The following is a 26,275-nucleotide window of genomic DNA, read 5'->3' on the forward strand; positions in this document are numbered from 1 at the left end:
CAGGTGTCCCCTTTTTTCAGGCTTTTAACAGTGTCTGCGCAAAGCAGCATGTCCCTCTGTGGCCTTTGAGACCGGCCCGAGCTTGCCAGTCAAGTCTCCGCTTTTATTTGTTCTCTCGCTCACTTTGGATGCCGCTCCTGAGCTCTGGCTCAGGGCTGTCCGTGACATTAAAGACCTGCTTGGGATGGCAGTCCAGCCTTCGAACCACCGGAAAACCAGCAAGCGTTGGCCGGGACTGGACACTGGTGGCTGGTGTGGTCACCAACGCACCCCACATCTACTCTGCAATGAAGAGATTATGTTTATTTGAAGCAAAATAATGAAACGGTTGGGTGGCAGTCTGTCAGAGTGATCAGGAAGCCATAAGTCAACAAAAACATAAATCTTAAGAGATTTTAGATTACCCCCAACAGCACTTGTTAACCATGAGGCAATTATTTAATTGGCAGGGATTCCCGAAACAAGCTGTTACATTGTTGCTAATCTTTGTATTAGCATTGGATTTAATAGATTACTATAGAATCTCTTCTCCACAAATGATCACCTAATAAAAAATACAATCTTTATTAATCGTTAAATGTATAATCATGAGATAATTATAAGTGCTAAAGACCCATGCATCTGCCAAATCTGCCAAATAACTAGTTACATACAGAAATTGATTTACCTAATGGAAATGTATGACCGGGATAATTTTAAGGATTAAATAATCCCTAAAATGATGCTTCAGCGTTAGGGGGAGAAGAGTCCTGTATGAAGCCAATGTTTCAATCTTTACAACGTTTTATTTAATGTTGACGACAGATCCCATAGTGGTGAGCATAAGGAAATCGAATACCGACTGTACCTTTACACCTTGTATTGCTCCTATCAAAAACAGCCACACTTGCTCTAACCGTCTCCTATATCTTAATGAATACCGTTTCGAAAGGCTTGAACTTCATCCATTCACAATGTCAATGATACGCCATCTAGACAGACACATACTGATTTAATTATCAAGAACCACCAAAGCCCTATTTATTTTGTGTTATTATCTTTACAATTGCAGGGAAGGTTGTCGATTAACATTACATAGATGATTGTTATTTTCTGTTTATTTTCTGCTAATGAATTCTCAAACACAGCTTTATTAATAAGAAGAGAACAAAAAAGAAAAGACAACAATGCACCCAGAACACTTTGTTTGACCGTTATGGTTGGCTAAAGCTGCAAAAGAAAAATGGAAAACCAGTAAATCCCCACATTGTATTTGTGACAATAACAACGTCTCAAAATCCCATCTCATGAATTTTCTTTGTTTTCAAGTTGACCTTATCCGAGATTAAGAATTGAATTTTCACAAATACAGAAAGGTATTGACAAAACACTGAAAACCTGTTAACGTAATGTAACGTAATTACAAGTATGTCCTATTGTCTTATATCCTAGTGTATGTAGATGCAGCTCTGGTACGCATTTATGTCACAGGTACGCTACCTGAGACATAAATGTGCCCAATCCCAATAAGGCTTTGTTTAACATTTATATCTATGAAAGGGATTTGACCCATCTTCTTGACAATCCCGCCGTATTCCCTCACATTGTTAACTTTGGCATGATTCCCACAATGCATGTAACATGATTACAGTCACACTCACAATGTCTGTTGGGCACGCGGCCGTATCACAGGGCAATCCATTTAGCCCGTACACTCACTGGGTTTGGGTATTCATAGCAGGCCAGGCAGTTGGGATCCACATTAGGGGACAGCATAGTGAAGAAATGTGACAATATGAATGTTGTCCTTCACAAAAGGACCCCATACCACCCCTCAACCACCAGCACCACCACTCTCCTCCCTGTTCTCCCCTTTCCCCGAAGCGGTGAAATATTGAGTGTGACACGGGAGTAATTGCATGGGAAGTCATCAATTAAACACACAATTGGAGGAGACCTCAGGTCTGCGGGCTGCCAAGGCGAGAGCGCGGCTGTAAGCCGTCGCCAACTGTGTTGCGGAACCGAAAGCACGGTCTGGTGGGATCGGATCTGACAACTCCCCCACCCCCCACCTCCCCCCCTACATTCCCTCTTCACACACGCCGCTCTTTCTCTACAAGTAACGACTTTGATTTCACCCCGTCCTCTTCCTCATATGTCACTCACCAAAGACAGCGGGCGGGCGTACAGATGTAAACCTGCCCGTCGCGGAGAATCCACCCCCAGCCTCTCCGTTAAGGAACGTTCAGATCTCTTGGAACCAAATAGATAAAACCTCGAGGACTGCACTAAAGGAAATAAACGAACAAACAAACTCCCTTCAGTTGGTTGCTGGTGGATTCCCACACTAGGTTAAATGCGCACACAGATCAGGAGCTGTTTCACATTGAGTACTGGGGGAGTAGAACATCAAGCAAAGAAAAACAGGGGTATATTTCTGTAACAACAAACAATAAAAGACAACACATAGATAGATGGGTACAGAAGGGGGCAGCAGCAACAGCCAGAAAGTAAAAAGAGAGTGAGAGAGAGAGGGAGAGCGAAAGCGGGAGAAAGAGAGAGAGAGAGCAAGAGCGAGAGAGAGAGAGAGAGAGAGAGACTGTGTGGTACAATGTATTCAGAAACAGAGAAAGACAGTGATAAAGAAACAAATACAGAGGGAGAGAGAGAGAGAGAGTGAGAGAGAGCGAGAGGGGGGAGAGGGAGAGCAGATGGACAGCGAAAAAATAGATGTTTCCTTGGCATGTGTATGTTCGCACATGACGGGCGACAGAGGGACGTTCAGCAGATGGGGCCTCGAATTGAATGCTTTGTTTTGGAAGAACTAAACGCAGACAATAAGTGGGAAATAAATCAATCGCATTGAACAACCGTGAGTCTGATAGAAGAATATGAAGGACAGAAAGGAACTACATAGGGTGTGTGAAAACCACACACTCCTTCATGTTTACCCCTTGATGAGAATTCCGTTTGTTTTGTTTAAGGGGAGCAAAAACAATAGCTGCATAGCATTTCACTGGAAGGCTTAGGTCCACAGGGTGTATGCAGTTTGCCTTCACAGAAAAACTCACTTTTTCATTCTTTATATTGAGTATTGCGTAAGATTAGAAGGTTAAGTAATCAGGTAGTAGGAGGTTAGTGCGATAGGATGTGGTGAGATGTACAGGGAAGCAGACCAAGAGAGACACAAACAGATGCATGCACACACACACAAATGTCTATAAACTTTTGGCTTAGTCAATTTGGATCTTAAGTGTACTGAAATGACACACACACACACAATCTGTCTTTTTCACATATAAACTTCCTTATAGACAGAGTGTGTGTGTGTGTGTGTGTGTGTGTGTGTGTGTGTGTGTGTGTGTGTGTATTGTTCATATTCATGAGGATAACTGAGCTAAGCTTGATGGAAAGGTGCAGCGAAGGGGGCTCCATCCCCAGCTCATTCCAGAGGGTTCCAATGAGCCAGAGACTTCACATGGAAATCCCACAGAGTGCATTACCCCCCCCCCCCCCACCCTCACCGCAGCCCCCCACACACACACACCCACACACACACTCAATCAATTGGATATCACACAGCTATTAAGTGATTCTGCCCCAGTTTCTTGGACTGCCTGGGATGAATCAGGTTGGGGAGGGGGGGCGTGTGGGGTAGTGATTCTCAACTGGTGGGCATTTTGAGTGGGTCGCAGAGCACATGCCAAACCATAAAGTCGCAGTGTGACTGAGCCACTCCAAGTTAGTAGGCGGAATGCTTCCAGAATGAAATCGACTCGATTACAGTGTTTTGTCCACTCTAACTGGCTGTGCCACTGTGTGACAGGAACAACCGTAGCTTGGGTGGCAGGGTGGTGTGAGTGGGAGGGCTTTTGGGAGCGATGATAGTATGATTATTGTAAACAAAGAGAGAGGTTCATGCTGGCCAGCCTTTTTTTAGTATTTGATTTGATCTGTACCGCAATAGAAAGCAGTCAACATTGACTACAGATATTGCTAAATAAATATTGTAAATCATTTTGGGTTGTGACTTGGGTCGAATGGCTAGAGCGGTTGAGAACCACATGTCTCGTGGGTGCAGTGATAGTCCTGAAATCTGGGTGGATGAGTGGGGTCAATGTTGGACCCTCAGAGATAAGGGGTCCAGGTGACAGGGGCCTCAATGACCTCTATGTTGATAGGTCGGGGCGCTCTCGGTTCTGTAAGACTGACTGTACTACTACATGGAAGTGGAAGGGAGCTGGTGTAGGGCAGCGTATAGGCAAGGATCCTGGCCATATGATCTCTATCACAATACCTCACTACAATCCAATAGATGGAGCTACATAACAAACAAAAAGTGTACAATACTCCCACAATACTTCACTACAATCCAATAGACGGAGCTACATAACAAACAAAAAAAAAAGTGTACGATACTCCCATACAATATAGACAGAGTGGCATTACAACTCTGTACTACAACCAGAGGGTTGAACTTGAGACAATACTCACGCCTTTTCTAATTCGTCATGAGTTAACTTCATTTTATACTGTTGCTCTGGGAATCAATAGTGCATTGGAAAGCAGAGAATTGAGATTCCCCAGTGTATTGACATGGTTTCCAAAACGTCTGTCCATGCGAAACGAACATTCAGGTATATTTTGCAGGTAAATTAATTACGTTATCTGTTTATCGATTTATTTATTTTTTTTTTACCAAATTTTTTTACCAGTTTTTTTACCAAAACTATTGTTAACTCTATTTGTACTTCATTCTACACTACTCCACTATACTCTAATCCATTTTCACTATGTCTGCAGCAGGTCATGTAAACAAGCCCAGAGCATGAGACGGCAAGGAAATGCAGCAGCAGCAGCAGCAGCAGTAGGATTCAGGCCATGGCTTCTGTGCAGGGCTAGCCTCTAGCTGGATGGCTGGAGGCCACAAACGGCACTTCAAACAGCCGCCTGACGTCTCATGTGAGCCTGTGAGCGTGCACCCCCAACACAGGGCTGAACTTGGCACTCGAATGAAAAGGATTGATACTGGCAAAGAGTCTGGTGGTGCAGGAACCACAGCGACCATTCTAAGAGTGTAGCATAATATACGAGAAGGATCACACACACACACACACACACACACACACACCTACATGCACACACACACACACACATACATACAAGTAAGGAACATGGTTGCATGTCCAGCGGTGAATATCTTGTGCATTGTTTTTCCATATCCATCTGACAGTAAGGGGGCACAGTAAGGGGCACCAGGAAAAGCTGTTTGAAGCAAGCAATGAGAAAGAAATTAATTATTTAGAGGTGAATGGAAGAAACAGAGCTGTCCTACTGTCAGTAGGAGAAAAGAGAAAGATCTTTCCAAATACGTGTGTGAGTTTCAGTGGATGCACTTTCTCTTTCCCTACACAGCACTATGAGTTGTGTTTCTGATTTATGCAGACTATATTCTTGAATTCGATGCAGTACAATACACTGAACATATGACGTTGAATTACAGCTAGCTTGGTTTTTTCCTTCCGTTTAAACCACACTTTGCTCGTCACCGAACAAGGATAGGATAAATAGGATCTATAGGATAGAATAGTGCTTCAGAGTGCAGAGCAAAACAAATATAACAAAAATAAAAATAAAATGTATCAAACACAAAAGAGGTAAGCCAAGGCAAAATAACAGTAGCTGGTACGGAAAGAACGATATTGCTTCTTTTATCGATCATCAAATCCGTTTTTTCTATATTCTGTAACAATTTGTTATGTTGAATACTGTCTCATGTGACTTCAGCATGGACTACCATTTTGAGCAGTGATGTCTCTGTTCTGTGTCGACTAACAACAATCAAGCCACAGAATGATCAGAGTTGTGAGTTCTCTTCTTTCATATAACCCTTGCGCCTTGCTCCAGGCAGGCTGTACTTGAGCTTCGGTGTGTGGAATTCATTCATCTTATTTGCATGTATTTCCATGTATCCTTTAAACGGGTGCAGAGCATTCGCTTTGTTTTGACCTTTTGAACTGAGAGTGTAAAGGCAATACCTGGCAGCCCAAAGGCCGTAGAATTCTCAGAGAAGCAGCAACGCAACCCACACACGAGAGCAGAATGCTTCTACTTATGGTTCATATTTTTGTACATGATATCCTTTGTCTTATCAAATGCACATGCAGAATCTGCGACTTGAAAGCAAATAAATGATACAACACACTTGGCTAAAAGACAAGCAGCAAAATGTTGCTATTTACATTTTGTTAGCCTCACAGCATAAGTGCATATTTTAAGGTTCAACTTCTATAAGTCAAATAGATGACTTGGGCAGATAGTGATTATGGAATGTATTAAGCACTCTGATTGGCTTAGGATATAGCCAATGAGGCACAGTGCAGTGAAACAGCAGCGTTAGGAGACTAGAGTTAGGTTAGATATCACAATTTGGCCAAAATATGACTTAAGACAATTATGCTATGAGTTATGCTAAAGTTTTTCAGCCTCTACCTGTAAGGTTCCTCAGCCCCAGTTGTCTGAGACCGAAGTTTCCGTCTCGCCGATAGTTGAGGAAGATGGCGAGTGAGTAGCGGTCCTCGTACAGTTTGGTTCCCCGAATGATCCGGAGGTTCTCCAGGGGCAAGTAGTCAAACTGGTTGAGGGCCACCAGCACGTAGCCAGTCACCTCCCGGATGGACTGCAAAGAAGAGAGAGAGAGAGAGAGAGAGAGAGAAAGAGAAAGAGAAAGAGAGAAAAACATTAGTTCATTTGTATAGATGTGATAGCATATTGGTGTGCATCATGTAGGTCACCTTTAAAACAAACAGAAAAATTACGAATGAACCGAGCTAAAGCCCAGAGGGATTGTATGGCTTGTAGGGGGTTACTTATGTAACCCATGTTACAGTTTATTATTATTAAATATGTGTTGTTGTTTCTATGTTTTATTGGGGACAGGCTACAGTAGGACACCTGGGATAAAACGTTTAGTTTGAAGTACACATTTTCTTCTGGTTTCCACTTTTTCCCTCGTTGCTTTCCCAGGATGGATTTGACCTCTTTGACCCTCTTGTTTTCGATCAGACATGTTCCGTTAGACGAGTCATTGTCAGTGTCCCTCCTAATGAGTACTGCTACTGTGTTGCAGTCAAAACAGTGTTGCTCAAGTCACTTGTCTGGGATAGACCTGCTCTTTGCTTGCTGCAGAAAAAATCACACTCACTGCGGGATGGTTACTGGGTTCTTTAAATATATGGGCATATTTTCCCCTTGAGTATTGCACTCATGTATTTTCCTGTATGTATGTAATCTACATGGCTAAGCCTATCAAGTGGAGGTATATGATATACTATTAGGGTACTCATGAGACCAACAGATGTCGTCATACTCCATGCCACGTGTCTTCCACCACACCCAGGACGAAAGAGGAACAAATAAAAGGATCACAATTAAAATGACCAACCACAATAAAACAGCATGTTATTATTTTAAATAAAATGTTGGGTGGAATGTGCAAATTCAATTATTTTAGTCAGAAGCCAGCTCATCTTGCTTTACCACAGCCTGCTAATTTGCTATTTTAATGGAATGCTTACAAAGTTTTTAGTCGGAGTCTGTGAGAAAAATATAAATATGAAGACAAGTGAGCAGTGCTTAGTAATGTAGAGCTGTTAACAACTGAGGGATACAACACATAAAGCTCCTTCAAAGACTTGGTAAGGAACTCTCTGGAAATATAAGTATGGTGATCCCTGAAATTTGACGTTTTTGAGGCGTGACATTACGACAGGGGTAGAATTGAATTAAAAGACATAAAACAAATGAGGGAGGACATCCTTACGATTGCAAACCAGGCAGAGCAGTTGATCCCTGATCACGTCATCATTAGCCCACCCTGTATTTTTCAAGACAGAGTTGTAACTACCTTTTCACTTACTTAACACAAATACACAGGCTTCCTATTTTACTTGATCTCACTTCTCAAAATCTTACCACACAGGGCTAATATCTCGATGAGTGGGCAGTCTCGGGGGTTTGAGGTTTCCTGTCTGGTTAATTTATGTGGTATTTTTCCTTTGCCTTCTCAGGCCAGTGTTGATGAAGTGAGTTCTATGCAGGGGCTCTGGCGTCACCGCCGTGCTGGATGACAGCGATCAGAGGACATGGCTGTCCGCCACTGGGCCTGAGCTACGGCCATCAGCTCTGTCATCATTACCCTGCTGATTACCCTTAATAAGCACAAAATAGCCCAGAGATTGGCACATCTCTGTGTGTTTGTGTGTGTAATTGCATAAGTGGGAGGGTAGAGAGAATTGTATTGTGACTCAAAGCGTTTTGTGTGTCTTTGAGAGAGATAATCTGTGTGCGTGTGTGTGCGTGTGTATCTGTGTGTGTTTCCTTCAGCTTCTGTCAATGGAGAGGCCGTTTGTGTGTGTGTGTGTGTGTGTGTCTTGGTCTGTCTGTGTGGGTGTGTTTGAGAGAGAGAGAGAGCATATGGGTGAGTATGCCTATGAGTGCGTGTCTCCACTAGAAGGTGTCTCCACAGGACAGTCGATAAATGTGTATTTGTCTTACTATAAATGTGGCCTTCGTGAAACGAAGAAGGCCGAACTGTTCAGAGATGTGGACGAGGGATACCAGAGAGCAGGAAGGGAGTGCATAGAGCATTCTCAGGGTTTGATTCAGTGGGTATTATTTGGCAGTTCAGTTAGCTCATTTTGCGGGTATTTTCTGTTCCCTTTCCAGGCCTGTTTTTCTCCTCCACCTTTCGGCAAGACTTTCCATTTGGCGTGTTATTTTTGAGCCATCGGAATTGATCTTCTCCCAGAGCACATCCCCTCTACATACTGCGAACCGAAAGAACAGAGAGATACAGAGATGCAGACAGAGAAGGGATTCAGTGACAGAGAGAGCGAGAGAGTGGGAGAGCGAGAGAGCGAGAGAGAGATATAGACACTGTGCTAGCTTCTCTGGCACTCACGCTCTCCCTTTATATCCATGGATTTGAGAGGTAAAACAGTCTCCTGCCATGGTTTGTTGTTGTGTTTTTGTGGGGATAAAAGCACCAGAGCCCGCACCGCTAGCCGGGGTCCATTGGTTCATCAATGGCTGCATGCGTAAGACACCAAAACAAACAAATGCAACTGGTTGTCGGGTACAATAATACACGGCTTGGCAACAGAACACGATGTGAAAATACGAAATAGAGCTCAACAAAAGAGCTCAAAAAGGACCAAGGGTTTGCGGTTGCCTCAAACATTGAAAGACCTTAACAAGAGAATATAGGTTCATGAATGTAAAATAGTTTCAATCACCTTTAAAGAGCACCACAAAGTCTTTCAATTTATAAATCTAAGTAAATAAGGGATACATGGAAAAGGCTCAACCAGAGAAGATAATGACAAGTGTGCATCCATGTCTACAGCAAATGACATACCCCAGATGTAGCAGCCACTGGGTTTAAAATTACATGCTCATACGCTTTTCCATTATGGATGATATCAGACAGGGTTGGCTCCATCTTATCCAATCTTTAAGTTTTGTCCTTACTGGAAATAGATAAATATCTGCAGCTGCGTCTTTATGATTTCCCAATGGAACGTGTTTTTGAGCTAGATCTCTGTAATGTTCTACGAGGACACCTCAAGTGGTCTCGCCACCCCCTCTTTACATGCAGAATCATCCCCTAAATAAGAGCAGTTCTTGTCCCTTGTTAGACTACTGAATGGCTTTCCTAGAGAGAGAGAGAGAGAGAGAGAGAGAGAGAGAGAGAGAGAGAGAGAGAGAGAGAGAGAGAGAGAGAGAGAGAGAGAGAGAGAGAGAGAGAGAGAGAGAGAGATCTACAGAGACAGAGATTTAGAGGAGAGCCAGATCTACTAGATTAACAGGGATTTCTCCCCCTCGGTGCATTTGCAAGCGGAAGTGTGAAGAGTGAAGTGTGCTGGTGGAACAAAACCCTTGTTGGAGGCACTGAGACGTGCCCAGTTTAGAAATCAAGTCCTTTAGTCCCTTCAAACCCTAAAACAGAGCAGGGGTTAGAGTCAACACGGGCCAGGGCTTAGTTATTCATACCATATATATATACCTATGTTTATATATATATATATATATATATATATATATATATATATATATATATCAACATATTCATATTTGTATTAATATATATAGATATACATACATACATAAATAAATATAGATATCCATAAGCTGTAGAGGGGACTAGTCAAGTGGAGCTCTGTATTCAAATGCATAATTAAAAAGCCACCTGTTTTAGTTCTTGGAGTGGTGGTGAGGAGATGGGAGAGGGGAGAGCGAGGGGGAGAGAGAGCGAGAGAGAGAAAGAGAGGAAAAAGAATGTGGATAAATGACATCGATGTGGGGTAGAGAAAGGGTTGGGGGCTAAGGGGAGGGTGGGGGTCGCTAAAATTCTAATGGCACCATTAGAGTTAGAAAAAAAAGAGCGGGAAAACAGAAGCCACTGCATTAGCATACATATTGGGGCATGTCAATGTTTGATTCAGGCTCAGCATCCACCTGGTTCCACTACTACTCCACCTGGTTCTGCTCATCTAGCATTCTCAACCCTAATTTGCTTTATTATGGTAGCTAACACGCTAAGCTCCACTCCCTCTCCCTCTCAAAATGCAGACATGTTGTAGGCAAAATATTCAAAGTAACAATGCCTGGCCACTATAAATATAATAGAGAGAGAGAGAGAGAGAGAGAGAGAAATATTGAGAGGGTCCTGTTGGAACATGAAGCTAGTGATGCTTCCCGCTGGATACCCCAGCATGCGGTACCCTGTGGACTAACTCCAACAGGGCAGATCAAACACCTTGGGTTGATGCTGCATGTTGAATGGTCCCTGGTATCTCCTTGACAAGATGCTTCATCTTTTCACTCTTTTTATTATTTAAATTTTAGTAATTAGTATTTAAAGTTTTAGCTACTTACCAAGTCTTCAGTCTTTGTCGATGGGCAGTTTATGTTTCTGAGTAGTGTGTTTTTGTGTGTGTGTGTGTGTGTGTGTGGGGGGGGGGGGGGGTTAGTGCATCTATTATGTACAAAGGAAACTGTTTATAGAAAAATAGAGAACGTTCTTGGAGGATTTAATGTAATTTGTGAAAATGGTTGTTGGAGTCTTCCTCTTAAAATGAAACAATGTCGGCATTCCACAGTTTTGGAATTGTAGAGAAAATCCAACCAAATCACAACAAAAAAGCATTAAACAAAATATGAATGAAGATATTGTACTGTGGCTTGTGTTTGGTGAGAATTTCCAATATGCAGCACACAGTTAAAAACGTTCCCACCGAACGGACGCGAGTGAGCTGAAACTAAGCTTTCAACGCACACGTCATTGCCTCCCGATATGTCAAAACATAACTGTTCCGGCGCTCTGTGTCCTGTTGTTTGGGTCTCATGCTGTTACACATTGTCTCCGACTGTGGATGTTCTGAGTAAAGCGCCACGAAACATCCAAATCGTTGTGTTAAAATCTTGGAAAAACGGGAGTGGACAGCTGCCGCCGTGTCTCCGAACGGAGCCTGTGTGTTTGATTTGTGTTTGAATTGGACAGGACAGGACGCTGTTCGGCGCATCACCCCGACCATCTGGCGGAAACACGGGAAAACCAGACGAGACAGAAAATGTTTGTGTGTACGAATCCAGAGGCAGTCTCCCCTGCCGCCGGAATCATTTCATGCAAACGCAGCGTGTGTCTCGTCTTCTGTGTGTGACTGCGTGCGTGCGTGCTTGTGTGTGTGCGCGTGTGTGTTTTCCGTTTACAAATTGGCCCACGTGCACCTGTGTAAATTCCTGTGTGTGCGCCAGTGTGCAAACACTCGCATCAGAGAACAACACGGCAAGTTGTTCAAACTGCGGTTGAAGCACTTACACACAGGTAGGCACGACAATATGAGCGTGTATCTGTCCCAAGTATATGCTCCGGTCTCATAATGAGGCCTAGGAAGCTTCCCTTGCCACTTGGCTGATCAGTACTCAGCAGGTGTCCCGGCTCTTATTAGGGCCACAGCACCGCTGGGAGGCGGTAAATGAGGGAAGCATTCCCCAAGAGACACATCCACTCCATGGCAACCCCCTCCACCACTGCCAGCCCCTCCCCCCACCCGCGCCTCCTCTCCCTTCATCTACCACTCAGCTACGAGCAAGAGTCCTTTCTGATGACAAACACTGAGATAGGAGAAAGTACAGGAGAAAGTTAGGGAGAAGGATGGATAAGATATAAAGAAAAATACAGAAAGGAACAAGAATGAAAGAATGGAAAGACAAGAGGCAAACGGGTGCAGGGATAAGATAACTGTAGGGCATAGACAATACGCGTTGCATTATTTTAGGTCATGTAGGATGAAGAGCAAAGGTGTCATTCAAAGTTGTTCAAACATTCAAGATGGTCTATGGAACATAAAACATTTAAAATGATTAACTTTTAATATTTTCCATATGGCTCCAGTTTCAGATATGACTGGGCTTTTTTAATAACGGTTTTACCAGACAGTTTTGGTTTCCCGGCTAACAGCTGCTAATTTGTCATGGATTATGATGTAACAAATTTATCCTGAAACATATGAAGGTCTTAATTAATAATTTTTCAGTACACTTTTTACTATTGATGTCTGTCTTTATACATACACTGTCTTACAGTTCATGTCAATGTCTAAAAAGTGAAAAACAGCACAACGTCCTTCAATTTAAATGTTGTACTTTACAATGGAATTAATTGCACTGAAGTTTCTGGACAAGGCTATATATATTAATTTATTATTTCTGTACATACGGTATGCACATAAACACTGACACATGCACTGATACATTCACACACACAGACACACACACACTGGCTTCCTTGATCATCTCCCATGATGCTCCAATATTGCATGTTGGCTCTGCACTATTTTGTTTGATTATATTCCCCTAACTCCTGTTTCGTGAAAGCTGAGTTCAGACCGGAAATGAGTAGTGTGATTTGAGCATCTTTCTCTGACTAAGTTCAGGTAAGGCCAGGTTAGAGTGAATGGAGTTGAGCAAAGGCCAGGGAAGTACAAGTACTACATTACAATAACAATACCACCAAAAGCTTTCAGAAATTCAGCAATTGCAATTGAATTAATATGTATGTATGTGTTAGGGATGTCACGAGAACGGATACTTCGGTACCAAGTCGATGCAACAATTCTAAAAACGTGACGGTACTCGTTTTTCTACAGTAGGGCCTACCGTACGTACCTTGGATGCAATTCCTCCGGACATGACACGGGCAGCATATACAGCTACAAGTGTTGTAGTCTGCCGTTAAATGCCAAAGGAACACGGAAGATGCCAACTGCAGCTGCAGCGAGTGCGACAGCTCCGCCTCGACTCGTCGAAAAGAATTGGAAGAGTCGTGTCTGGAAGTACTTTGCGTCTGGAACGCTGTGCCGTGCGACTGTTTCAGACGGGACCCTTTTCAATGTTGCGCTTCTAAACACGCATGGTACGACTGCATGTTGTTTTGATTGAAGATCGGCAGGTTGTAGTGGGTGCGGCGGTGAATGAATGAACGTGTGTGTGTGTGTGTGTGTGTGCATGTGTTGCGAGCGTATGCGATTTCAAAGTAACAAATGAACTCAAAGCCGATGCATGCATCCAAAACTATACGTTCAAAACCAAAAAAAAAATCAAAAACAGCGTAGCTTATTTGCTTCAAATATTTTTATTTTTAAAACTTGGGAATTAATACGGCGCGGTACCGAGCGGTTGAAAACAATAGCTGTGTTCGAAATCGTTCCCTATCACGGATATAGTGCACTATATAGGGTGCTCACCATTTTGTAGTGGTGTTCGAATTCTCAGTGGTTAATTTCATTCACTAATATAGTGGACTATAAAATACCCCAAATTTGAGTGAACATACAATGTTCCCTACATGTTACTCCCATATACCACAATGCAATGCGTGCGCATTTACTGACGCAAATTACATTTAGAAATGTTCAGCGTAGTGTCCGAATTCTCGTTTGTTCGTTCCCTATATAGTTATATATATATAGTTATATATATATAGTTATATATATATATATATATCATCCATATCCATCATCCATCCATATAGTGTTTAAGTTAAGTTAAGTAGAAATTCTTTCTCTGCTTTTGACCCATCCGGGAGCCGGTGAACACCCGGAGCAGTGGGCAGCCGCAGTGCAGCGCCCGGGGAGCAGTTGGGGGTTTCAGGTGCCTTGCTCAAGTGCACCTCATCCGTGGATGAGGACGTAGGAGAGTGTTGCACAACCACTCCCCCCATCCATATTTTTGCCTACCGGTCGGGATTCGAACCGGCCACCCTCCGGTTACCGGTCCAACTCTTTAACCAGTAGGCCACGGATGTCCCATGTTTATATCATAAACACTATATAGGGAATAGTGAGTGAGTGAATAGTGAACGATTTCGAACACAGCTAATGTTGGCGTCTCCTGTGGCTGCCTTGCGCACCTGCGTTACTTAATATTACGTTGGAAGTTATATTTTAAACCCCGCCATGCACGCAAGTGTAAACGCGTATTGGTATCGAGTTCTAAACACTGGTATTGGTATCGACAACTAAATTTCTGGTATCGTGACATCCCTATTATGCATACATATATTAATTCTCATTCATTGTTCGGTGGATATATATACATACATACATACATATATATATATATATATATACTCATTATGCAATTTAATAATGTAATTTGAAAATACGTTATTCAAAGTGTATTTTAATATGCAAAGTGACAATGAAATCATCAATTCAATTTGAAAAAGTTATAACAATAAAAATATAATTTACATTTTGTCACATTTTTTGAGTGCCTTTATTCAAAAGGAAAAGCTATAGCGCCCCTGTGATTGCAATGCACTTCGCCACGCTCTGTTGCAAAATTCAAATGACATTTCAATCGGCAAAATGCTTTGCAAAACGTTTTGCAAAAGATTTTGCAATCTATCAGCGAATCTTGTGTGGGCGGGACCTACGTTACTTCGTCATAATTTCCTTGCAAATTGCAAATTGCATTGCCATTTGAATTTTGCTACATAATGCTTCCATAAAATACTGCAACAATATCCACTGTGATTCTTGCAGGCAGCCACAGTTAAATAACTTATTATTGTAGTATTGGACAGTAGCCGCTGTTTTCATATGTTCCACAGTGTACCCGGATCCTAGAGACAACTTTTTTCTTCTTAGTTCAAGACAGAGAAGCTTTGTGGATGGAAGTCAATATGGGAGTCAACTTAAGGGAAGTTTATACTTGGCCACTTCGCCTTCAATATCCTACCTTGAGTAAAGTTGTCAGGCGCATCGAGCAAGAGACACAAGACAGAAGAGAGGGAGAGGGCAATAAGTAAAGTGTCACAAACTCTCTCTCTCTCTCTCTCTCCTCCCTCCCTCCTCCCACCCACCAGGGAGTGCTATGCTTCATCAGACCCCCCCTTTAATGAGTGGACTCCAGTGGGGAATACTCCAAATGGACTAATTTGTAATTGATTCGCTGCATTAATTACTGTCCCGGTTACGCCTGTGTCACGCTTAATATTGGGCCAATCTGACGGGCTGAGCGGCCCTTCCGCAGGGGGACCGTTGACGGGTTGAGGCGGCCGTTATTCAATTACGCTGTGCACATCTGCAAGCGGGGCCCAGACTCCTAATCCACGAGTAATCGCTTCCTCACTCTCCCTGGGCGTCGGCAGAAAGCAAGGAGGCAAGGAGCTGTTGCGCTAGAACTACTGCGCCAGATCTATATCCTAATCGCACATCTTAGCCTTAGTCCCTCGAGTGTTCCCTTAGTCAAAACGTAACTTTGGAGTAGGGGACCTATCCTGATTTGGGTTTGACTTAAGACTGGTTAAATGAGTGGTAATGTCAGCTCTTGTGAAAATGCTGATTAAATAATTTTATTAAGCTTCAAGAACTGAGTGAGCACATGTAAACCTTGTATGTGTAGGGGCAATAGAATGTCTTCAATCTAGTTGGATCATGAGATTATCAGGAGAGAGGGATCAAGAAAGCACATTTCATTACGTCTTGCCTCACTGTGTTGGGCTGCCAGCAGATAAATGAAGGGTTAAAGCACTGTGCTTGATTGAACTGTTGATGTATGTGTCTCATTTATCTAAATAAATGAGAAAACATGTAATGAATGCACAATTTACCTAATCAGACCTTGTGAGTAGCTCGAAGAAGAGTCACTCAGAATATCCACAAACAATTTCAATGGTACAATGGAAATACAAAATGGGCGTTCTTTATTACCATTCATTGTTTCGACCAATCATGTTGCTAGTAGAGGGGATCTGTAAGTGTTTAATTGTCCGTTAACATCAACAAAAACTTGGCCGGTACTATAGTGAACTGCAAGATCAACAACATGTAGTTGTATTTACATGTAGTACTGTAAAAATATACTTATAGAATCCCCTTCTGAAAGCTTTGTCTACTCGCGTGCAACGTTTCTCTTCGGTAGAATATTGCCCCTTCAGTTTTTTTGTTTCCGGCCCAGGCTCTTGGTATCCCCCAGAAGTTTTCCTATAATATAGCAGAACTGCTGGATCCCGGGTAACACTATGACTAACAAACCAATTGTAAGTTTTACTGAAATCAAACTAGGTAAAATAGATGGATGGAGTGACATTCCATTCTGAGATATTCTCATAAAGGTTAACCAAACAATACATGACTCAATGAAAATGTGAGCTGGCTCTCTTCTCTGAGTATACATTCAGAGCAATCTCCAACAGCCGTCTCAGAGCAGGCTGACTCGCTTTGTTCTGGGATATGAAAGGTGAAGGCGGAAGGGCCTCGTGGGCATTTTCCACACCACTGGAATACAAAGGGCTTAATTGGAAAGTCACTGAGTAGTGATTGGCTCTGTGTGGATATTCCCTGCAGAGATATCAACAATAATCATCCTCTTCTTCTGCATATCCACTCTACTCAAAGAACAATAGGCACTGCAGTGTCTGTGGCATTATATGTGTATGAATGTGTGTGTGTGTGTGTGTGTGTGTGTGTGTGCTTGAGTGTGTGTGTGTGTGTGTGTGTGTGTGTGTGTTCGTGTGTGTGTGTTCGTGTTTCTCATATCTTTTTGACAAAATGAATGTCACCACAGTTATTCCTTTGCCGAGACAGCGATCCGGGAGAGTGTCTCTCTACTTGAATTAATTCACAGAACTCAACATATGCCATCTGGCACACCCTTCAATTCAAATATCAGGGCTATAGGGCCATTGAGCTGCACAAGGGAATAGTCATGTACGCATCAGTCAAATATATGTTAAGGAACCGAGCTGGTCTACAATGTACTATATTGTAGACCATCTAAACGACATTTACATCATTCTGCTGCTGAGACCACCACCGAGAGAGGAGATGCTGTTGATAAGGTGTAATAATTTTGTGTGTATTGACATGAAAATAATAACAACATTGGCCATTTTGTCATTCATGGAAAACCTTCATATATAATCCTAGCGATCAATCAGACTTTGCATTCGTACTGCAAAATGGGCACGATCAATGTGAACGGGACAAAGCAGACAATATGTTTCACTTTCCACACGCCACCCGCCTGAGCGGCTGTTTACTCAGTTTACTCTGTTCCATCACGTTGTGATTCAGCAACATAGCTCAGCCTCTTTGTTGCCTCAAGCCAAAAGAAAAGGAAGATAAAATAGTGACCCTCCTTCTCTCCTTCTCTCACACAGTTGATTATATTTTCTGCTTTGATGTATGTGAGCCGTCCACTAGCCAAACTCACAGAGCACTGATCGAAGCTCAGAGAAAGCGAAACAATGGCCGATGCCCTGGGAGACGCTGCTCTCCATTCTGTGTTTTATACCACTTTATGTCACCTTGGCAATTTAAAGGCCGCCTACAGGGGAACTCAAATAATCTCCCACTTCTTCTTTATTGTGTGCATTTACTGGGTTTTGGACCGGGCCTTCAAAACAAAATTTGTTGCCACTGGTAGTTGTGTGTTCTTGCAAAAAACACGGTAATGATGTCAAAAATAAATTAGTTTGACAAATAGTTTCATAAAATAACTTTCACTCTCTTTCTCTCTCGCACTCTTTTTTTTCCTCTCTTTCTCTGCGTCATACAAACAGAAACACAAAAAAAACACTCTCTCTCTCGGTCTCTATCGCTTGCTCTCTCTCTCTCTCGCCCTCTTGGTGTCACACACACACACACAAGCAAATCTCTCTCTCTCTCTCAATTGAATGGACAACTTGTTGGCTGGAGACGTTTTATTTCCTTTACGCATTGTTGTTGTCTCTCGTTTTAGTTTTAAACGGCTCGACAGCCCCCAACCTGCAGGAACTCTTAGACTTAGAGCGTCGATGCCAGCTAATTACAACTTTGACCAGACAGTTCCACGTGTGGTGGGCGGGGGCAGGGGGGGAGGTTGGCAGGGCAGTTGACACTGCCGCCGCGAGTCCTTTAAGTACCTGGACAAGACCGATAGGCATTGCATCGGGAGGGCCAGGGGGCCACACTTAATGTCCCCTGGCTCCGTTATTGGCTAATAAAGGTTGATGGCCCACGTAGCTCTATAACTTTTGGGGAGTGTAGGTGAGTGGGAGAAGGTGGGCTGCGCGGAGGATGTAGGGCGGTTTGGGGTATGGATTGAAGGAGAAGAAAAGCTGCCCTGATGATGACACCTTTTTTTTACTTTTGTCAGAACCACCTTGGTTGGCTTGACGAGCTATGGGTGTTCTATGAGAGAATCTGGAGTCACGATTTATCTCAGATTCACTAATCCAGAGGTCACTAGTAGGCAGACCACGGACCGGATCCGGACCTATAATGGATCACTTTTTGAGAATTGTTGCATACATTTTTTTTTTACAGTTTTTCTGGTTGTTACAGCACTAGTTTAACAGCCCAGGAATCTTAAAAACCAATTGCATCCGTTGTAAATTCATCACCCAATCAAATCTGTGCATCCCGAAACGAGAACTATCAGAGCAAAGTGATTTAACATGCCGCGCTTTAAATTGAGAAGAACCCAAAATTAGCTTTTAATCAAGAATGGACAGACTCTCACATGTTCATTCTCCACATGGGCAGATCAAAACCAGTCTTGTATGTTTACAATGTGACGTGGCGATTGTACATGTTGAGCGTGGTTGGCTCAGCATACAGATGTGAGACAGCTTTCAACACGATGAACAACCAGCCTCCAGCCTCACCAATCAGCACCGATACATGTGTATGAGAATGGCCCTGACTCCAGCCCAGATTTAAACTCCTGGTAGGAAAAGCTAGGGCTCCCGTCTCTCACTGAACCAGAGGCAGTGGGGGAGTGGGATATAAGAGAGAAAGAAATAGAAAAGGAGGCACTAAAGCTGTTCAATTGTCAACTATGTGTTGAGATTGCTGATAAAAATTGTTGAGACTGTTAAGATGTCAAAGGTAGTGAACAAAAATGAAAAAAAGGAAAAATTCAGTAATTGCCTACTTTTATTAAATATTTCCAAAATCAGGCACTATTTTAAGATGCATATTTTTTTTAAATATCTGGCTGTCAGGCTTGACGATTGAATACTTATTATTTATAATCCCTCATGTTCAATGTGAAAACATGACGTCAAGAATTGTTTAAATAGTATTTAATTGTACTTTCTTAATTTGATTTCAGTAGACTACTTCCAGACACAACTACTATAAATATAAAACTTAAAATATACATGGCACGGAATCACAACGCAAGTTAGACATCAAGTAGTTCAGGACCTTTGCTTGAGGAAATATTCTCTAACTAAACCTCTTTGAAGTTTTATTGAATAACCCTGCTCTAGAGGGACTATATATATATATATATATATATATATATATATATATATATAAGCAGGAAGGAACCAAAGCAGCATGGCATGTTTCTTTTGGCTTGTGGTTTATAACAAACAGTTCAAGAACTGAGTAATACAAAGTAATCCAATTTGAAAACATTAGGTGCAAGAGTAACCATCAATTAGTACTTAGACATAGGCCTGTCACAATAACACATTTTGCTGGGCAATAAATTTTCCCAGAAATTGCAGTTTTGAGACAATTTTCAACTAATATAATGATAATGGCATAATAATGCAAGTACAACCTTTCAAAGATCAATAAACTGTTATTTCTAAAGAATATTTAACACTGGAACTGGCAGACATTTTAAATATCAATAAAAAAAAATTATAATAATAAACCAAAATAAATAAAACAACCAAAAACAATAAATAAAATGGAAATAAACCTACATGAAGCGAACTACAACTGTCAGTGAGTGTGCACCATTTGTGCGATTAATTGATTTATTGCTCATCACAACAGGCCTACTTAGAAGCGAACGTGGTGACGTCAAATAATGCATATATGTATACTGTATTTTGCCACACAGGCATTAGGCCTCTCCACTAAGTGCAATCGACGAAGTGGCGACTGAGGTGATTTGGCCTCCTACTCTTTTTAATCGCAATGGAGCCAGATGACATGGGCACTATACATATAGCCATTTCCCAGGGCACATTATCGCCCAATCTTCAAACACATCACATTATATAATAAAAGTACCTAATTCTCGCAGGCAACGTTCACATAAGTGGACATATGCATGATCGTTAAATTAGACTGTGAATTGTTCATTGTTATCGTGTGTGATGAAGATGCTCAGGTTTTATGGCAGACGTAGGGCTAGAAGGGGTGAGGCAGCGGTATCTGAACTTGAATGAGGACACGGACTGTGGTGTCCAAATAAAGTGTGCTGGGGGACGGTTCACCATGGGTCCACCCCAGGAAGAGCTTAAAACATTCAGTGCTAACACTTTAGTGTTGTGTGAGTGCACACTACAATTATTAAATCTTCTCACATTGACATTTGTTTTCCTTCAATAAAAGGGTGAAAGTTAATAACAGTTAACCTTGATTAATCTCACAAATTGGATTTTAGATTATAATCTCCATTCTAGTCGGATAGCAGACAAGTGTTTCAATTTGTTTTGCATTATATTTGTTTTGACTAATCATGTTGTAGGAGGTATGGATCTGTAAGAGGGCAATTGGTGAGCAAAACCTCAGTTTAGTAAATTGTAGAAAAATGACAGTTAAGGTTTGAGATCAACACTGTGTCAGACTTGCCACCGTAGAAATATACTCATCAAAATCCCCTTCTGAAAGCTCCATCCACTTGCGAGAATGAATTTTCTTCTTGGTAAAACCTCTTCGGAGAGAAACAGGAAACAAGCCATAAATCTGCCCCTTCAGTTTTTGTTTCCGGCCCAGAGCTCCCCCCAGAAGTTTTACTACAATACAGTTGAACTACTGGCTCTAAGATTATGGGTAATTAACGAGTACGAGGAGTTACATGATCAGGCTCTGTATTGTACGTTTCTTACAATAGACATGAAACTGTATTTCTACTGAAACCAGAGCGTCTTCTAACTTCTTCTGCACAGCCTGCTATTTCTGTACGTCCTTTGTGCAATTCAATTTGATTCTCTAAGTCCAATAAGTAATCCTGTACTTGGAGTGTTGGACTCGCCCATACACAAACTCTGTATATTCTCATGGTTCACTTTTTTAGTGGTTCTCCATTCTGTTACATACAAGGGATTTGGGATAGGGATGGGATTTATATAGTATAGTTATTAACAAAAGTATGCGCAACTAACCTTCTATCCCGATATAGTAATGTGAGGAGCAAGACAAAAGCTGACATAAATACAGTTCTGTTAGCTCCATTTACTGCTGAAGACTTGGTCTGTTCACATGGGTAGGGAGCTCACTTGGTTGGTTCCCAACAATGGTTCCCAACATGGTTAAAAAAAAAATTAAAGACATAATTACTCTCAAAGAGTCCCTCTCATTTTCACTCTTATTATTTTTCTTTATGTCTGTGCCTGGTTCTAGGAACCCTTGTCTGGCTTGTCTGCGTTTCTTTTCTGCTTCTTTTCTTATCTCTCTTGCCTCTCCCATTATCTTTTCCACCCACCTCTACTACCTCCTGAATACGTTGCTGTGCCTTTCTCAGTGTCACATAGATATTATATATTATATCTTCTATCAAAGCAGTTTCTCCAACTTTCAGGATGACGAAAAAAAATATCTTTGACCTTTTGGTTTAAAGACTACCATTTATAGATCGTACTCACTCAGAACAATGATGTTGTTTTTGGGGTATAAACTTTGATCCCCACTGGCATGTCCAAGGCCAAACTCCTTTGCTATCACTGGACATGCATAAGGACAATGATTAAGACTGAGAAAGTGAGTCACATTCTCATTAATTAATTAGGTAGCCCAGGCTGAGTCTGTGGCCCAAGCTAAAGTGTTCCATCAATGCCTGTTAGCGATTGGAGGAGACTAGCCATTACAGGAATGAAGCGTGACAAGGCAGATGCTCTTGGAACCAAGAAACGAAAGCTACAAAAATACATCTAAAACTGTTAGTGGATAATGTAAGTGGACAAGAGGGAAATCAATGATTAAGTAAAGAAGAATTAAACTCAGTGCAAGTCACTAACTGAATAAGTTAGAGGAGATAAATGGGACAGGTGTGAGGACTAATTTGACACTGTCATTGTCAGATCCCTGTGCAAATGGTGAGTGTGGAGGACTGAAGGTAGTTGGGTTTCAAGTTCAAGGACACCTAAAGTTTAAACCTTTCTTTTAAATGTATTTCCAATATGATTTAAAATGAACTTGAGCGGGACAATCATCCATACATCCACCCTGCCCACCAAAGCATCCATCAACCCTACCCATTCAAGCATCCACCCAACCCTTTATGTATTCCTGTACAAGGCTTAAAAGCAGAGTTTGCACTCCAGTGTACTATGGGTGTGTGAGCAAGGGGGACGGTCTGAATGGGAAGACAACCCTATAACTGGCTGCCGCACATACACTCACACCCCACAAAACCCCTCTGACCTAAACACAATTTATGGTTGGCAATTAGTCAAATTGGCAAAGGTTTGAAAGTGTGAGGGAACCGCAGCCCCTGGCAGAAACCCCAACAAGATGAACAGCAACATGCGGGCACTGGTCTGGGACCGATCTGGGATTGAATCCACGGCAAGGCAACAGTGAGTGCTCCACCCTGATGATACCCCACTGACAAAAAGTCCATTCTTCACAGTTGACGAGTTGATTAATGATCAGTCCTATCCGCGGCCATCATGACTGCCATTACACTGACGGGGAGGGTTGGCTGCTTGGCCGCTGGATTCCTACAAGAATCCGGTGCAGGCCATTGACCCCCCCAAAAAAGGAATGGATGGAAAGAGAAGTTTTAGATGAGAAATGTGAGAGTAGCCCATGCTTGGAGCCACCGCTGGCCGGGTCGATGGAGCAAGATAGCGCCACTTTATCCGTCATTAGGCAAGGCTATTTTTTAGAAATTGCCTACAAGTTAATTTGACCTCATGTGGGTCAACACCTTCTGAATGCGGCAACACCACATTCTCCTGGCAATTTATTTGTTCCCGGATGCCCACTAGTGAAATTGGCCAAGAGCTAATCAACATTTAGCTCCTCCAACTGTGTTATTACACTGCGATTGATGGATGGTACAATTACACCCCGTGTCACTTAGCTAAATGGCTATGTAATCCTAATGAGTTTTTATTCAAATACTGACTAGCCAATCGTGAGTAGGTAGTGAGTGTATGCATGAGTGAGTGTGTGAGAGAGAGAGAGAGAGAGAGAGAGAGAGAGAGAGAGAGAGAGAGAGAGAGAGAGAGAGAGAGAGAGAGAGAGAGAGAGAGAGGGGGGGGGATAAGGGCAGCAAAAATAAATAAATACAGCTAAAGAGACTAATGAGTTGCAGATAATCAGGATAACTCGGTAGATCACAATTGCATGTGTCTGCCACTAGACATGAGCTGAAAATAAATGATCAGTGGACTTTCAGGGCTGAAAGACATGAGTGGACATAGAATTGCTTGGCCGTAATCAGTAGTGTTGTTGGCTCTGCTTGGCTCACCTCACCTTCGCCCCAGGTACCTCCACACATCACTCATATTGGTATACACCTTGTACTTTTCAAGAAAAAAATACAGGACTGCCACTAACCAAGTTATCTCTTGTTGGCGGCGCAAAAACAGAGATATAGAGAATAAAAGAGTACAGCTAAATAAAGATAAAACAGAGAATTAAATAACGGGGAGGCCTCAACAGTTGTGGGAGTGAGCAGCAGACGGGATGCGGGAACAAGGGAGAGGTGCGTTGCAAAGCGAGACGTGGCGCCGCGCTTCCCATGACAGAGGTGATCGATGGATGCGATAGAGAACATTAAGATTTCAACCCAGACACCGCCGGCGGATGCAGACAGCTGGAGAGGTGCGTGTGTGTGCATGTGTACATGTGTGCATGTGTGTGTGTGTGTGTGCGTGTGTGAAATCACTAGAGATATTGACATGTTTTTACATATTATTAATCATTATGTATTTTTCTCATGATAACTGAGTAGAATTTACATTACATTTACATTTACATTTAGGGCATTTAGCAGACGCTTTTATCCAAAGCGACTTACAATAAGTACATTTGTCATAAGAAGTGAAACAATATATCGCCGTCGGTACAGTAAAGATGTTCATACAACCAAGTGCAAGTACTAACAATCGCCAGGCTAACCCCATTCCCCGTATACAGCAGTGATAGCTAGCTACTGCAGATGCTACACAACTAAGTACATGCTACACAACATGCATGCACAACACAATTAAGTACATGCTACACAATTAAGTACAATGAATGAATCCAACCTGCATTAAGTGCGTTCATCAAGTGCCAGGACGTACAACAAACAACAATTTACATTGTTAGGTTCTAATCAGATTTGATTTATTGCACTATAATGTATTACTCTGTACATGGCATTCCATATTTTATGTATTACAATGTATTATACAGCTTTCCAAAAACAAATAATGAATACTTTCTGGCACAGCGATGTGGTGATGTTTATATTACAGAGACAGGACAGACAAACAAACAGATACACGTACAGAGCAGGAGGCACCAACAGCTTACATAAAACAAGGCCAAAAGCACAGGGTATTCCACCTTATCGTCACATGCACACAACTGCTTGGCATGGCCTGAATGCATCAAAACCACGGGAAACAAAAGGAAAAGTCACATGAGATGTGCCCTGTGGATGTTTTGAACCATCTCTGTTATCACATTGGACTGGTAATGAGAAGCACAGTCAGCGACTGGTTCCACTAGGTAGTAAACAAAATCTAATGACTGAAAACCGAGGCCTGTCTGAGTGGCAGCTGGAGGAAATAAGATTGTGAATCTCGCAGGATGGGCCAGTCTGTTGTTCAGCGTTTTACTTGTTCTATCGTGCTGTATGTTATCATCTCTGCAGGCTGGGTTGTAAATGTGTGTTTGTTTGTATGTGTGATTTTGTATGTGTGATTTTGTGTGCGTGTGTGTGTGTGTGTGTGTGTGTGTGTGTGTGTGTGTATGTGTATATGTGTCCTTGTGTGTTGAACAACAAACAAACAATGTAATGTAAAGTATACTCAGCAGCTATTGTGATTATTATAAGCGAACAATGATAACAAATGTCACACAAGCTCGATGGCAATGCTCTGCGTCTTGTATTCATGAACCGCACATCTAGAGACAACAATTTCAAAGAAAACCTGATTATCCCATTGTGAGTGATATTCCAACCAAGCCAAAGTGAGAGTCAACTCTGGTTTTATATTTTGGCACTTTGGAACTAGCAACTACAATTACAAGTAGAGATCATCTTTCATGATGGGTTTACTAGGTAAGGACCCAATATAATACTATCTGAAATCTTTGTTCTGGTACTGATGTATGACCAAGTCCTACATTTTATATTTTTATGACTCTTAGATTGTGTTTTTAGCTCTCTCTATTAGCTCTTCTTTCCAGGTAGCATTTGGAACCATATGCAGTTCGGATGACTTGTGGCCGATACGGCTTCTGTAGACCTTACTAATATTTAATATCATTATTAGTCCTAAAAAAAACTACAAAAAGAACTCTATATCAATAGTTAAATTATTAAGGTTGATAATTAAAACCATAACATGTGGATTAGTTTGTTAGAAAATGTGTGCCAGAGTAAAAAAGTGTGTGCGCGCGCATGCACGCATGCGTGCGTGCGTGCGTGCGTGCGTGCGTGGATGCGTGCGTGTGTGGTCTACAGAAGCCGTATCGGCCACACGTCACAAGTCATCCAAACTGCATATGGCTCCAAATGCTACCTGGAAAGAAGAGCTAATACAGAGAGAGCT

At 42.1% G+C, this 26,275-nt stretch overlaps 1 protein-coding gene across 1 annotated transcript in view; it reads right to left on the reverse strand.

Annotated features, from left to right (window-relative positions):
* Positions 1–26,275, reverse strand: part of LOC311358667 (receptor tyrosine-protein kinase erbB-4-like) — a 200,688-nt gene that overhangs the window by 92,435 nt on the left and 81,978 nt on the right. The window contains exon 3 of the mRNA XM_084478779.1: positions 6,472–6,658. Coding sequence (XP_084334905.1) covers positions 6,472–6,658 — 187 coding nt within the window. The remainder of the gene's footprint in view (positions 1–6,471; positions 6,659–26,275) is intronic.

The sequence above is a fragment of the Micromesistius poutassou genome, assembly GCF_964030765.1.
Source record: "Micromesistius poutassou genome assembly, chromosome: 14".
Lineage (NCBI taxonomy): Eukaryota > Metazoa > Chordata > Actinopteri > Gadiformes > Gadidae > Micromesistius > Micromesistius poutassou.